The sequence below is a fragment of the Mya arenaria genome, chromosome 9, assembly GCF_026914265.1.
Source record: "Mya arenaria isolate MELC-2E11 chromosome 9, ASM2691426v1".
In the NCBI taxonomy this organism is placed as follows: Eukaryota; Metazoa; Mollusca; class Bivalvia; order Myida; family Myidae; genus Mya; species Mya arenaria.
This window is the reverse complement of record NC_069130.1, coordinates 7373728-7389039: the sequence shown is the minus strand read 5'-3', so window position 1 is coordinate 7389039 and position 15312 is coordinate 7373728. Positions and strand designations below refer to the sequence as shown.

Here is a 15312-nt window from a genome sequence, read left to right as displayed (position 1 = left end):
TTATTACTTCTAGCTTTTAAAGCTTTTACAAAAGCCCCGAGAAGACATGACACCGGCATCTTAAATTAACGTAATTTAATGTCTTCATTATAACAAACAGCCTACACGATTGCTTCGCGATAATCAAAAGATCTGCGTTCCTACGGCAACGATTACCTAGCGACCCGTTGAATTTTGCGTTCTCTGGCCCCCGGGCGCCGAACATTGTTTCGGTTCATTTGAGGGTATTGTTTTAATGGCCGACATTCACACATCTGGTTAGAGGGGGACATGTAGATAGGATAGAAGTCTTTTGTACATGTTTTAACATCTTTTAAATCGTCGGTAAAAATCAATCGTTGGATACCATTTTACTTAAAATGATTTGGAGTTTTATATAAGAATGGCAAATGGTATTAACGTCAAAATAGTTTGCGGATGTGTGCTTCTTGTTCACGGAATAGGTTTCGCATTTCCCATGGAAGATGGTATGATGTGTGTAAAGGATTATTAACATTGTGTTGGTATTTGCATCTATAATTAATATCACACCTTTAAATGTCACTCTTTAAACTTTAATTTGTTTTTTTACTTCATATAAACACTTTGACCTAAATTTGCTAATATAGTATTGCATATATCATAGTTTACATACGTACACAATTTTGTCATGATCTCACATAATTGTAAGGTTTGTAGGACAAAATCCTCCCCCCCCCCCGGACAAAATACTGCCACTTACTTTTGTATAGAAGGACATAGCCTCCCTACCCCCCCCCCCCCCCGGGTCTTTTGTAAAATTGATGATGGTGATTGTATCCGCCTTGTAAAAATGGTGGGAGGGATTATGTCCGCCTTGTAAAAAATGGTGGGAGGGATTAAGTCCGCCTTGAAAAATGGATGGGGGAATTATGTCCACCTGAACAAAAATGAGCGGGGTGAATTTTGTCCGGGGGAGTAGGGGGGGGGGGGGGTGTCCGCCTCCCAATTGCAATTCACAAATAATTTCATGAAGCAAATAGTTATAAGATTACAACTTATATAGTCTACTTGTTTGTGTAATAGTTTGTTACTTTAAAGCTATCAGCTATCCAGATAAACACAAAGAATAAGTAAAACTTACATACAACACCCAACAATTTGTTCACAGAAACAGTATTCGTGCGCGCAACACACCCACAGAAGTTGCGCAGAAGAAGATCAAACCTTGACCCCGACATATTACCCCCGGGCCTTGACATGGAGTTCAACATGGGTCCCGAGGTTGTACAAATGACCCTGGTCCGGTCAGTGCACCCCACCAGAACAACGCCATCTTACATCATAGAGAAGAATGGGGTGAAACATCATCGTAATCTAACACAGGTGAGATACATGTATACATGGGGTCATCTTAACAACGACCGTGCGACCAAATGTATTAAAAGCTGCACTCTCACAGATGGACCATTTTTTCTTAACTTTTTTTATATTTTGTCTTCGAATGAGCCAAATTTTGCTTAAATCTTTGACAACTAGTTATATAAGACTGCTGACAAAAGATCACTTCTGCGATTATCATATTTAAGTTCGAAAATTTATGTTGAATGCCGAAAGACTCATTTAAAAAAAAAAAAGATTTACCCTTTTAGTCATAAAACTTCAATTTTCGAAGGTAAATTATGTAAACAGCTTCGGTATATATATATATAGATAGATATGGTTCCGAGATATTTCCGCCGAAATGGTTTATTTCAAGACAAGAAATAGAAAAGTGTCAAAATGGACAATCTGAGTGCAGTCTTAAGGGTCAAACAATTCAGTTAAGTACGCTCGCATATTATGGGATGTCACAAATCAAAATGATAAAAATACTTGTATATTCCCGACTTTTTTTGCCTAAACTGATCAAATTTAACTCATAGTTCCCGGTCGTACAATGCGTGTATTGATTAGATAGCACTGCTCAGTTACAACCGAATAATATTAGATCCAGTGTGACGAAATTAGCTTATAGGCCAAGCAATTCCGTCTCCGTGGCATTGGGGTTAAGGCGTCCGCCGAAGGAGCGGAAGGTGGTGGGTTCGATCCCTGGCCGCGTCATATTAGAAGCAGCTCTCTTGCCTAGTGCTTGACATTTAAAGAGCAGTACTTGAAAACAGGTGTACTCAGTGCTGGTTTAACCCAGGGTAGTTGTATCCCGTGTATCGGTGCTTTACACCAAGCACGTAAAAGATCCAATGGGTCTTTTCGAAATAAGAGCTAGGGTGTCGCACCTGGACTTCCTTATATCCTACCACTGTCTCTTTCACCTGCTGTCCCTTCAGCAAAAAACAAAAAACAAACAAAGAAGGACCCCGTTGGAATGCACTTTCACGGGTGAACCTTGACCGTTACGTTTAAAGAAATACAAACAATACTGATTCATTTCCCTAAACAGTTCAATGTAATCAGGCAACACTTCAGATTGGAAAAAAACGCGTTATTTACCGTTTCATGTACATGACAACCCAACATTTCCCTTAAATTCATTTCTAAAGAAATTGATTTAAACAATAACAAAGGTATGTCGCATGTCTCCTAAGAAAACTCCCTTAATTTTACACGGAATCCATGTTGCATCAAACTGGAAGTAGGCGAAGTTCTTGTTCAGCAGAAAATATTAAATCTCTGAGAATTCATGTATTTTTTTTCTTTCTGAAGGCAGGTATTGAACTAAATTTAAAGAATAGCAATTATAAAGTATGTGCGTTATTTAGACTGAAACAGATTTCCAACCTGAAGAAGCATTCTCAATCTTTAAGATAGAGAATGCATCCTGGACTACATACGGGTACTTAGACTTAAGTTATAACGGACTAATATAATCCCACTTGAACCTTGTGATAGAGCTGTAACCAGCTCCGGTTTTCGTGTTCAAACACTGAAAGGCCATGTGGACACGCCGACACTCCATGCTGACACGCCGACACGCCATGTTGACACGCCGACACGCCATGTTGACAAGCTGACACGTCATGTTGACACGCTGACACGTCATTGTGACACGCCGACACGTCATGTGAATACACCGACATGCCATGTAAATAACCCGACACGCCATATTGACATGCTGACACGCCATGGTGACACGCCATGTTAACAAGCTGACACGCCATGTTGGCACGCTGACATGCCATGTTGACACGCCGACACGCCATGTCGATACGCCGATATGCCATGTTGACACACCGACACGCCATGTTAACGTTCCGACACGTCATGCCGATAAGCCGACACGCTGACACGCCATGTTAATAAGCTGACACGCCATGTTGACACGCCGACCCGACATGTCGACACGCTGACACGCCATGTTAATAAGCTGACACGCCATGTTGACACGCCGACCCGACATGTCGACACGCTGACATGCCATGTTGACACGCCTACACGCCATGTCGATAAGCCGACAAGCCATGTTGACTTACCGACACGCCATGTTGACACGCCGACAAGCCATGTTGACTTGACGACACGGCATGTTAAAGTTCCGACACGCCATGTTGACTTACCGACACGGCATGTTGACACGCCGACACGCCATGTTGACACGCCGACAGGAATTGGCACATTGTGTTGGGCTGTGAAGACTTTTAACAGCATTTTCAGCATAAGTTTGTTGATTGTTACAGTTTTATTCTATCACAACACATAATTAAAATTTAAAAAAAAACAGACTAAATACAAGACATTTGCGACGTAGGAAGCACGTGTAATGTGTATCTATATTTGTTCTTTTGAGAATACAATTCTTTGCAGAAGAATATAACATACGATATATCTTAAAGAGGGACACTTGATAGATGCACAAAAGAAATGATTTCATTTAAATGCATTATTTTGTTTAAGTAAATTTAACTTAATTGATCAAAAAGCAAAACAATGTTTATATATTGGATTTTCAATTCATAGCTACAGGGTCACTAATTCCCCTGTTTTAAAAATGCCAAAATATCGCCTCTTTATGTGTACTGCACAACTCCTATGCTTTTTTGTTTTGATCACTAAAATCAAATATAAATTATAGTGTGCTCCTTTCAAATTAATTAAAAATACACCTGATGACTTATAAAGCCTTTGTTAATAGCACAATAAATAAACGAACACAACAGACAATTAAATAATATTCTTTGAAGGTATCTCGGAGAGTTACTGTCAGCATTATATAGAATGGTGGTGTGTGCTATATTGACTTCTTTATTTAATAAAAGCCTATTATTTCATTAGGGAAAAGTTCTTTGTTATTGGTCTAACGGATGTTGAATTAATGAGGTTTGACAGACATGACAATTAAGATGTTTTAACTAAATTATAAAAAGAATAAAAGCCACATTTCGCAAGTAAATTGCGGTGGTCAATAAAATATTTATGTTTCATAATTATTATGGCAGTTCGCTGGTTCATTAAACATTTGCTATAAAAGCAATTTCGAACGAAATAGATCTTTAACAGTTGTAATTCCAAAAGCAATTATTTGAATTTGTTTAAAAAAAACTTACATGTAATAAATATTCTTAAAGATGCACTTACACCCAAAAAAGCAGTACCACACTGATAACTATTGTTTTAATTTTCCGAAAAGGATGAATCAAAATCGAAAACAATGGTTCTTATGAAGGATACCGTGTTGAATTTGAAAGGAAGGTGCAGAAAACAGTATTTCTACCTTGAAGTTGTGAGATGATCGTTGATCACTGTAAATCATTTAGGACCCACCAGTCATTTAATATTTATGCGTTTTCAGCTATAAATCACCTTAATCACCCGGTTTGACACCTGCTATCAGTAGTAAATAGTTTCCATAAATACATAATTTAGTAAGTAGTTAAAGGTTTATTACTCAAACTTTATGCTTGTTATACATTTTTATGTAAAGATTTTATATACGAGAGTCACTTTAATATGTATGTTTTTGTTTTCAGGGTTCTTACGGCGTGTACCAAGATCCGTCTTTGGGGGCTTCCATCATTGTTCGGAACAACGACGAGGGACAATTTCACTTGGTAAAATCAAACATAATTGTTCATTCTAATGTAGTCGATTATTCAGCAAAGTTCGTACAAATCGAATCAATGCCATTATCATATACTCTAAGGCTATTCTTAAATTATTAGGAATTGTTTGTCGTTGTTTAATGTATTTGTATACATCGTTGCTACACGGTAATATTTTGAATGCTTTATAATTTTCATTGGCTTTAAACTTCGTTCAATTATGGGGGTTTATCACAAATTTGATTCTTATTTCTTCTTTGAACTGCACGGGGATAAGGTGTTGTCATGTTTTGTCTGAGCCAATGTTAACTAGATTGTTGTAGAAACACTTAAGTAACAAAAGATAAAAAAAAAAAAAAACAGTCAGAAAACAAACTTCCGGTGGCAGTGAAAACCTAGGGTCGGGCGTTGAAAAATATGCTCGACCGGGAAACCGGAAATATACATATTTATTTATTTGTATTGCCTAAGCGGTTTTCAATTTTCTAGAATTATGACATATTTATGGGGTTGGATGGCAGGAAAATAAGCGATTACGCTCGTAGGCTGTGGGCGAACTCCTGCATCTCTCCTATAAGTGTTTCTTGTCACGACCGTTCTTCACGTCCGAATGCGTTGTATCCAAAATGTTTGATTTGTAACCGACATTTATTTAATGTTGATGGGTTTTAGCCTTTCTGCCATTCGTTATGAAGCTACTTTTTTAGATCACAGACATAATCTATTTCAAGAACTAGGCTTAGCGTAGGCGGTATAGGCTTAGGAAAACATTTTTTGAATAGTTAAAACAATGAAAAGTGAATTAACAAGGGGTCTGTTTATTTTCAATTAAATTTTATGCATGGCCTGGAATAAAAAAAAACAGTAATTTTCTGTAGCATGTTAAATTCATTGTATCTAGACCATCAATACAAATTTTAGAGACAATTTCAAATCAACATAAGTATTTATTTCAATGAAATAAATCATGTGAGAAACATATATTAAAAAGAAATGTCTACAGGGACAAACCCAGTAACCAAACAAGAATAACGGAGATCCTGCAGGGGCTGATCCAGAATTTTACGTCACAGGGGGCGTAACCTGACTTGCGCCCCCGTAATTTCTCTGTTTTATCATTGATTTTTATTGTTTTTTTCTCCTTTTTGAAATAAAGAGCATACTTGGTCGATTTTGGGGAGGATGTGCTCCCTGGGTCCGCTGGTAAACATCTTAGTAAATGCACTTAACACGAGACATGAAACAAAAGGCAGACCCCAAAGCACAATTACATTAGTTATAATTGTTCAGATTACAGCCTTAGAGCGGTCAGCGAGACAGGGTGATAAAACTAGTGTATGGGTACTCAACACTTACACTTGTCACGTCATTTATCAACAGAAACGGTAGCCCATGAAGCATTTGCGTTGGAAGTGATGCATGGAATACTCATACTCCTGAATATTTAACTTTAAACACATAACAGCATGTACTTAATCTATTTTTCTCTTTACTATTGGCGTTTTTGTTGGTAATAAACTACATGTACTTTTTGTTTTACATCGGTTTCGCGAACTGTGTATTTGATTTTACATCTTTAAATGAAAATCGTTTGTTTTACGAAAATCAACCCGGTTTATTAAACTATCGAAACCCATACCGTAGTCGGTTTCGTCGGATTGTTCCATCCGAAAACTAGTTCAATTTGTTAAAAAAAAAAACGACATGGCGGCCAGTGATCCGAAATGTGTGTTGAAACACCATTAAGTTAAACCAGGCAGTCGGCCATCTACGGTATCATTGTTTTGAAGAATTTCAATAATGGCTACATGCATTCGCTCCACCATATTTTTGAATCTGTGCACAAAACCATACATGTATTACATCAAGCAAAACTTTCGATATTGAAATGGCGTTTAGGACAAACATGTGTCATATTTCCTGCTAGCGTGTTACTCTGATCCAGACAGATGTGAATGGAATTAGAAAGTAAACTTTTTTCTTTAACCTTAGCCCACACCAAATTAATGTTTAGTTCCTCGGATTTTTGCCAAAAGAAATTGGAGCGAGCGAGCAAGCAAAAAAAAAAATAATTTTTTGTCAGTTTTCATAAAAACCGAAGCGAGCGAAGAGCGAAAAATATATTTTTCCCTATATTCAATATAAATAAGAAAGATTTTTAAAAATAATTGCCCTTAAACCCATTTTAATGCCATCTTGAACTGAACCTCTAATGGACATTGGGAAAATGTCGGAATACATACTATTTATTCATCCGTGTTTAGTACAAACATTATATGGATAAATCTAATTTCTTATATAATTAAAACTTATTTTAATATGACGATCAATCATAATAATAAATAACCCTGCTTTTTGTAACAAGTTTGAAACAACTTATATAAATCTACCTGAATCAGTTTAACATCATATGCAACTGTATTTAGACATAACTTAGGATTGATATGGGATTTGTAAAAAAAAAAATCACTTACACAGGCATCATCAACCATCAGACTCTATATAACATAGACTAAATTTTGTTTTTATTATCACAGGAAATGCAATGGCATGTGCTTATTAAAACAAAAAGAACAAGGGTATTTTTCAGAGTACTTTTTTTGGTTATTTAGATGTTTTTATGCACCAGCCAATTGTATATGCCCCCCCCCCCCCTCCCCCAAGTCCGGAATAGCGGGGACTTTGACTTCTGGTCTCTCAAAACCCGGATAATATACCCGACCTGCAGGGACACACCCTGGTAAAATCCCTGCCAAATGGCCCGTCAACCCCGAATACCTATGTGAGGCCCATTCCCGACTATTTTCAAAACCACATTCACTAGGCACTGCGGGGCCACCTGATAGGTAAAACACAGCCCATTGCCTCTGGAACAAGGGCGAGGGGTGGGCGGGGCAGTGGTTACAATTGACAATTTATGCTGCAAATAAAAACAAAATTGTCCGATTTCCATTCAAAACGAGTCACTAATTACGCATTATAATCGCTACCAGTCTTAGATACACATGCTTTATTGCATAATGATTGCTTTAAAAATGATCTTTTAGTGCATGAGACGATGAACTATGACTTCAAGCATGCTCAAAACATAATTATTTATTGTCAAAAATAAGATTTAATTTCCAAACTTCGAGCCACATTGTTTATACCGGAAGCCGCCATTTTGATTGAATTTATTGAAACCCATGCTAAACCGATCGATATACAGACACTACGCGTCGGTAACTTCCCCTTACAAAAACACGAAAACTAGCGTAGAAAAATTATACTTGATTATTTTTGGCCTTTTAATTAATTATTACCTTAAAAAAAATCTGCTTGGTGATCAAAATGGAGGTGCGGGCGCACAAAAAAAATAAAAATATTTTTTTTTACATTTTCAAAAAAATAGGAGCGGTAAATCCGCGGAACGAAATATCAATTTGGTGTGGCCTTACTAACGCAATGAAAAATAATTCAACCAGAAGAGTCAATACACAAAGAAATTGTAAATAAGAAAAATAATCACTCTATTTTTATTATATATAAAGGACACAAATGCTGTTGTTGTTTTTTTGCATAGATAACATGAAAACCTCTTTACGTTTATAATATAAACTAGAAATGTGTCCATAGGACACGGATGCCCACACTTCGATTTTTTGTCACAGAAAATAAGCCATAATGATTATTCAGGATAATCTGCACATATAGGATAAGTTGAGTTGAGTTGGGTTTTACGGCATCGCAAGACTGTATAGGTTATATGGCGCCATTCAGGCAGGAAAAAACTTGTTGGATCCACATTGGACACATACTTTTCAAGAATTAGATTGGAAACATATATTTTTGAAGTATTTGTGGCAAAAAAGGGCCGTAACTCCTAAATGACTAAAGCGATTTCCATGACTATCGAACTTGATCAAGATATTATGGTCACAAACATGTGTTTAAAGTTTGGTGAGGATTGGACAAACAGTTTTCAAGAATTAGATTGGAAACATATATTTTTGAAGTATTTTTGGCAAAAAAGGGCCGTAACTCCTAAATGACTAAAGCGATTTCCATGACTATCGAACTTGATCAAGATATTATGGTCACAAACATGTGTTTAAAGTTTGGTGAGGATTGGACAAACGGTTTTCAAGAATTAGATCGGAAACAATCTTCGGGACGTACGTACGTACAGACAGACAGACGTACGTACGGACAAGGGCAACCCTATATGCCGCCACTTTGTGGGGGCATAAAAAGCGGTTAAATGTTAAACACAAATTAGACTCAAGCGAATTATATATGATATCAAGCTCACAACATTGTCCGCATTACTCTAGTTATATTTCTCATAATTTAATATGAAAATTGAAATATACAATAGCCAAAAATATATTTATCGAATTTCTTTTCCAGTCCGGAACATTTACCTACAACTCCTCCCACTACGAACTTGAACCATTAACCAATCAACTTCGAAATACTCATGCTTCGAACCTCGAAGGGGCTCCACACAGGATCAAGCGGCAGGAGGCGCCTAGGGGTAATTTTATGGGCGACGAGCTGATTCCACCTGGTATGTAATCAACGCTGAGCATGAAGCCGTATGTTAGTGTCTTACTTGTTCTTAGACCCCCAATATAGCATATTTCATACATTCTGCGAAAATAAGGGCACATAAGAAAACGACGTAACGCCAGGAAACACGTGTTTTATTTCAAAACGCTTATGCAAAATGAAAGCAAATTTGATCGTACATATAATTAAGTGCCAATGTTAATATCATTGTATTACCCATTGTTTCGTTTATGCTTTCGATAAAAAATATAAGTAAAATAACAACAGTTAAAATATCAATTTGATATTTCCACTTCTAACTTAGAAGTGAAAATATCAACTTCAAGAACTTCTTTTAAAATTCATTGTAGTAACTCCCCCTTGATCAAAAATAAAATTTTGAACCAAAAAACGTTGCCAGACAATAAAGTTAGGAATTAACAAAGGTTATATACGTTTAAATAAATACACTTGTGGAAATAAACAACTAACCATTTAATAGGAAAATTGTAATCGAGTTCTCAAACGTTTTTGTACTTTGAAGCTGAATGTTAGAACATTAATTTTGCTTTCGAACAAAAATTACAAACGAAAACAACTGCTCGAACATAAATAAGAGGTTATATCGATCAGCGTTCACAATTTTTCTTAACTGTTTGTCGTTGATATACGTAAAACGAACTTCCCTGAATATTACAGAACAATTAACAGAATAACTGATGAATTTTTTCCCCACCCACCCCTCATAATTTGTCCAAAACCTAGCGTGTTATTTACATTTTACCTTGAAAACGACCTCTCTACAAGCGAACCAGATTGATCTCTGACAGTGACGGATGACGGAATACCCATGTATCATGAAACGAACTTTAAAACTAAGAAATATGTAGGAATCCAATGATTATCCGCATTGTTTTGCTTACACGTTCGACCTTTCAAATGTTCATTCAATAAATGGCGCTGTAGTAATTCGGTATGTATTCATGCCCTGTTTAATTCAAAATCGATTTCGTTTATTAACTGTTATTATTCATACATATATGCATAAATACAAGTTCTCTGATTAGGGTTTATTAAATGTTTGCACTTAAAAACGAGTTAATAGTATACTATAGAACGAAATTACCACTCGTGATCATGGAAAAACTATATTTTTACTCGTGGCTTTGCCACTCGTGAAAATATGTTTGTTTATGACACTCATGAAATAAATAGAAGATATTTGATTATTTCAGTGTAAGATCGTATTTTATTTCACGAGTGTCATAGAAAAACTTATTTTCACGAGTGACGAAGCCACGAGTGAAAATGTAGTTTTTTATGATCACGAGTGAAATTAAATACGATCTTACACTGAAATAAACAAATTTTCTGTTTCTTTTATGCTTATATTCGGAGTTTTATTTGTTTTGTTTTTTTATTTATTTCTGAATTACCCTGCTTTTTTAAAAGGGTGGGCTTTACGCCGCTACCCGTGGGGCGCCCCTTATGCATAATTATAGCTGTCAACTTTTCTACTTTCGGTTTTCTGAGAAATAGTTCTCTGCTATTCATTCTTATAGCTTAAAATTCGCTCGTTTTTTATTGCAAAGCTTTATGAACAGTAGACAATGAAGTATTATTAGTGCACATATTTTCCAAAAAATAATGAAAACACTTTTTATTTTAAGATGGGCATGAATACATAACCAAATTACTACGCCGCTATATGGATACTCATTGGATGTTAACCATCCTTCTTAGTTTAAGCCAGCATGTACGCGTGTTTTTATAGTAAGTTAATATTCAGTCATCATACTGTCAGAGACCAGTCTGTTTCGCTTTAAAATGTTTGCTTTCCAGATAAAGAGTAAATGCCACGCGAGTTTGTTGACACATTATGAGTTGTGGGTGGGGTAAAAAATACTGGATCTATTTGTAAATTGTTGTGTGAATTCTCCAGGAAGCCCATTTTACGTACTACAACGGCAAACAGTTCAAAATACATTTGAACGATGATTTAAAATTTTATTTATGTTCGAACAGTTGTTTTTGTCTGTAATTTGTTTGGTATAAAGCAAATGTTCGAACATTCAGCTTCAAAGATCAGTAAAATGTTTGATAAACGGGATAACCGGTAATAAACGGTAAGTTGTTAATTTCCAATTATATATTTTTTTAAATTTCTTAAACATTTCTTTATTTTTTTTAACATTTTTTGACATAATTTACTGAAGGCAGGTGTTCTGTTTGGATCAAGGCATGTACATGTAACAACATAGGAATATAAAAGTAGTTCTGAAAGTTGATATTTTCACTCTTTATTTTGCAGTGAAAATATCAAATTGATATTTTCACTGTTGTTATTTCACTGTTAAAACCCCATATTTCATCGTTAGGCATGAAATAATACACGATCTTTCACAGATATCAACAAATATCCTCTATTTATACTATGCTTTTTGTAATAGATTGAGTTTTGTAAGTGAAATAAAAGTGCTTGAATGTAAAAATATCAACTAGATATTTTTCACTGTTTTGAAGTTTTTGCCTATCGCAGATAAAACGTCAGCGTGCACGGGACTGGAATCGACGTCATTTCCGAAAAGTTATTATATCCGCATTCAATTTGGCGCGCTTTTCGAAAAAACAAACAAATATATTTTATCTTTTTATAAGCATTTAACAAACAAGGAAAAAATAAACGTTAAGTGAAAGATCGCAAAATACTTTACCTAGTCAATAATAAGCAAAATAGTGCATTCGTTTAAAGGTCATTCGTGAAACATAGAAAGTGGTGCTCAAACGATGAAAACATTTCGACCAGAGACACTCAAACAATCCTTTATATCATTACATGAAAATAACTCTTATAATATTTTTTTTATTCAAGGTGAGATGTCTGGTCTTAACAAAGAGGAGAGTCCCCCCTACCCTGGGTTGTATGAAAGAAAGAAAAATGATACGCCGCTTATACGTTTGCAGGTAAATATTCCAGGTCAAGGTCATCTGTACAAACAGCAACATTGGTTTCGCTAACCCGACCGTTCTACTGTATCGTTATTAATCGCCGACTCAAAAGTTTTGTTTGTAATAGAAATGTATCGTATTTTCATTCTTTGTGTTCGCTGATATAATATACATGTAACATCAAATCAAGATTATTGTCAAATATGTATTAAACATGCATAATCTACTTGCCCACCGATACCAGAGTGGCAGTATTTAGATTATGTTATGATACAGTCATGCCATTAAGAAAATGCCAACACATTTGGTATATACGCCAATGCACGGTTCACTCAGGGTTCTGCTGGACTATTGTCAAAATGAGAAAAATAGAGAAAAACGTTATGCTTACCTACTACCAATACATTTTCTACGGGCTTTAAGGAAAATGAGCTATCATTTTTACGCCTTAATTTGTTATTTTTGTTCAATATTGCGTGATATAGTATAGTACTTTCGTTTCCCCCGGAATCGCTGAATATGCCTTAATGATCCAAATGTCTTCAAGAAAGAATACCTCTATTCCGGTGCTAAGGGAAAGGGCCAGAGTTCCACTTATCATTACTGCTCATACTGTTAATGAAGAGTTTCAGTCAATACAAGAATGACATTATTTGCATTAGCGGATCGACACTTCCAGCAAGACACCGCCTTTGATGTCCAAGTGAACTTTTAACGTCAATATCGGAAAAACATCAATAATATAACACGCGAGAACGCACATTTTCAGACAAAAAATAGCCAAAATATTCTTGGAGAAACATCCCCGACCTCCCCCCCTCCCCCCCACCCCCCCCCCCTCCTACATTCGAAACTATACTTTATTCGATTCCGGAGGAGAAGCGCTCATATAAAGTTACGCCACAAAATTACACCTTGTATGTTTTGCGTGCACCTAAAGAATCTGTTTCCCCAAATGCATTAGTTTGTTCTTTACGGTTCGTGCTACTAGATAAGATAAGTATAGCTCTTGTTCCAATCGTCCCTGTAATATCAGTTGAGTAATTATAAGATAGTATATATTTGCGTTTGGTATGAGTCTACAGTCCCGCAAATATCGAGTTCGCTTCAACATCGTTTCTGTAATATTGCTTATTGCCTAAGGGAATATAAATAATGTTTTGCTTTTGGGTGTGCCCCTGTTTGTCAAATATTGCACTTAAAATGATAGCAATAAACTTTGTGTACGTGTATTAGCATTATAAATAGTATAAGTTTAGTTCAAATAAAGCAACTGAGATAAACCAGAAAGCTTTTATCTTGTTATCATAGTGTCAAATTATCAAGTTCCAATTGTGACACCTTTTATGCGATTTTAGATGGAGAAACCTGACCCTCGACTGATTATCACAACGACTAGTGGTTATACAGACAGTGACATTCTCTACCAAGGTAAGGCCTTGTGATACTACATGTACTGTTTGCAAATGAAGGTGTTAGTAGTTTATACTCCGGGTCCCGGCGTGAGCACATTGACGGGTCCCAGAGTGACAGTTCAACCACCGTACACATATCCTGGGCAGACTATCTGGCGGTTGACCAGTACTGGGTGCCTTCACCTCTGCAATGAATTGACAATTTCTGTACATGCCAGGGACAGTGGTACGGTGCGAATGGTCGTAAAAAGGATTTCATTATTATTATTATTTACCAAACTTATATAACGCCCTTTTCATATACACGTTCAAAGGCGCTTTACAACGATATAATCTGATAGCTAACTACAAGCAATATCATTAAAATACTAAGACAGCTTTTGAACAATAAATGTACAACATACTAAAAAATATGAAACACAATAAAATCAAATGTGGTATTTAACTGGTCGTCTGAATTAAAAACAATAAATATCAATATCATACGATAAAAAAATAGTTTAGCGAAACTTTGAAAAAAAAAAAAAATGATATTAATAAAATTTACGCCTGACATCTAAATTGCATTTATATATTGTATCAATAGTCTAAAACAGTTTACAAAGGATATGTAACTGTACTAAAAGATCATGGTTGTAAAATTATGTTTAAAATCACATAATGGTCACACAGACTTCGTGAATCACTGTCACAGATCATTCCTGGTAAAAATGCTACTCATACGCCTGTGTGTTTTAAGTGCACGTTTGAAAGAACACAATGAACTTGAGTCTCTCACACCGGATGGTAGGTCATCATTACAAATCCCAACAGAAGTGACCTGGTACGCCCCCGTGTTGTTTGATTCACAGTCCAACGCTCTACCGATTGAGCTAACCGAGTGGCTAATGAAGTTGGTGGTGTGTAAGCTTATTTGTACTCACACTCGGCTTTGCCCATTCGGCGAGTGCTCCGATAAAATTGATGGTATTTTAAGGTCTACGGAATATAGTGCCCAGAATGTAACACTTGTCAGAGCTACCCTGGTCCTTTAAAGTGTACGTGTGTATAGGACCGTCACATGGGACACCCCAATTAACGTCCCTCCTGGAAAACGATTAGTATTGTAAGTGGTACGGCGGGGAATCGAACCACTAGACACGGATCTGCCACTTTTTGCAAATGAACATAGTATTCCAAGTTTTTGCAGCTTTGAATAATCAGGACTTTAAGTCCACCAAAATCTGTCAAGTGAATTTTAATATCTATAACGCGTCGATACATCCCATGTTAAAGACACTGACTGCAGACGGTAATGATACGGCGTATACTTTGACCTATCACCCAAAACTAGTTACTGGAGAGGCGGGCTCATACCCCCGCAAAGCGCCAATACATGAACAATTTTCACTGGATTCACATCAACTGGCCAATGGAATTGTAGC

General features: G+C 36.2%; 1 protein-coding gene across 1 annotated transcript in view; it reads left to right on the top strand.

Annotated features, from left to right (window-relative positions):
- The first annotated feature begins 382 nt into the window (after positions 1–382).
- Positions 383–15312, top strand: part of LOC128202880 (serine-rich adhesin for platelets-like) — a 45839-nt gene continuing 30909 nt past the window's right edge. The window contains exons 1-6 of the mRNA XM_052904050.1: positions 383–467; positions 1130–1344; positions 4923–5003; positions 9384–9543; positions 12397–12488; positions 13832–13904. Coding sequence (XP_052760010.1) covers positions 383–467; positions 1130–1344; positions 4923–5003; positions 9384–9543; positions 12397–12488; positions 13832–13904 — 706 coding nt within the window. The remainder of the gene's footprint in view (positions 468–1129; positions 1345–4922; positions 5004–9383; positions 9544–12396; positions 12489–13831; positions 13905–15312) is intronic.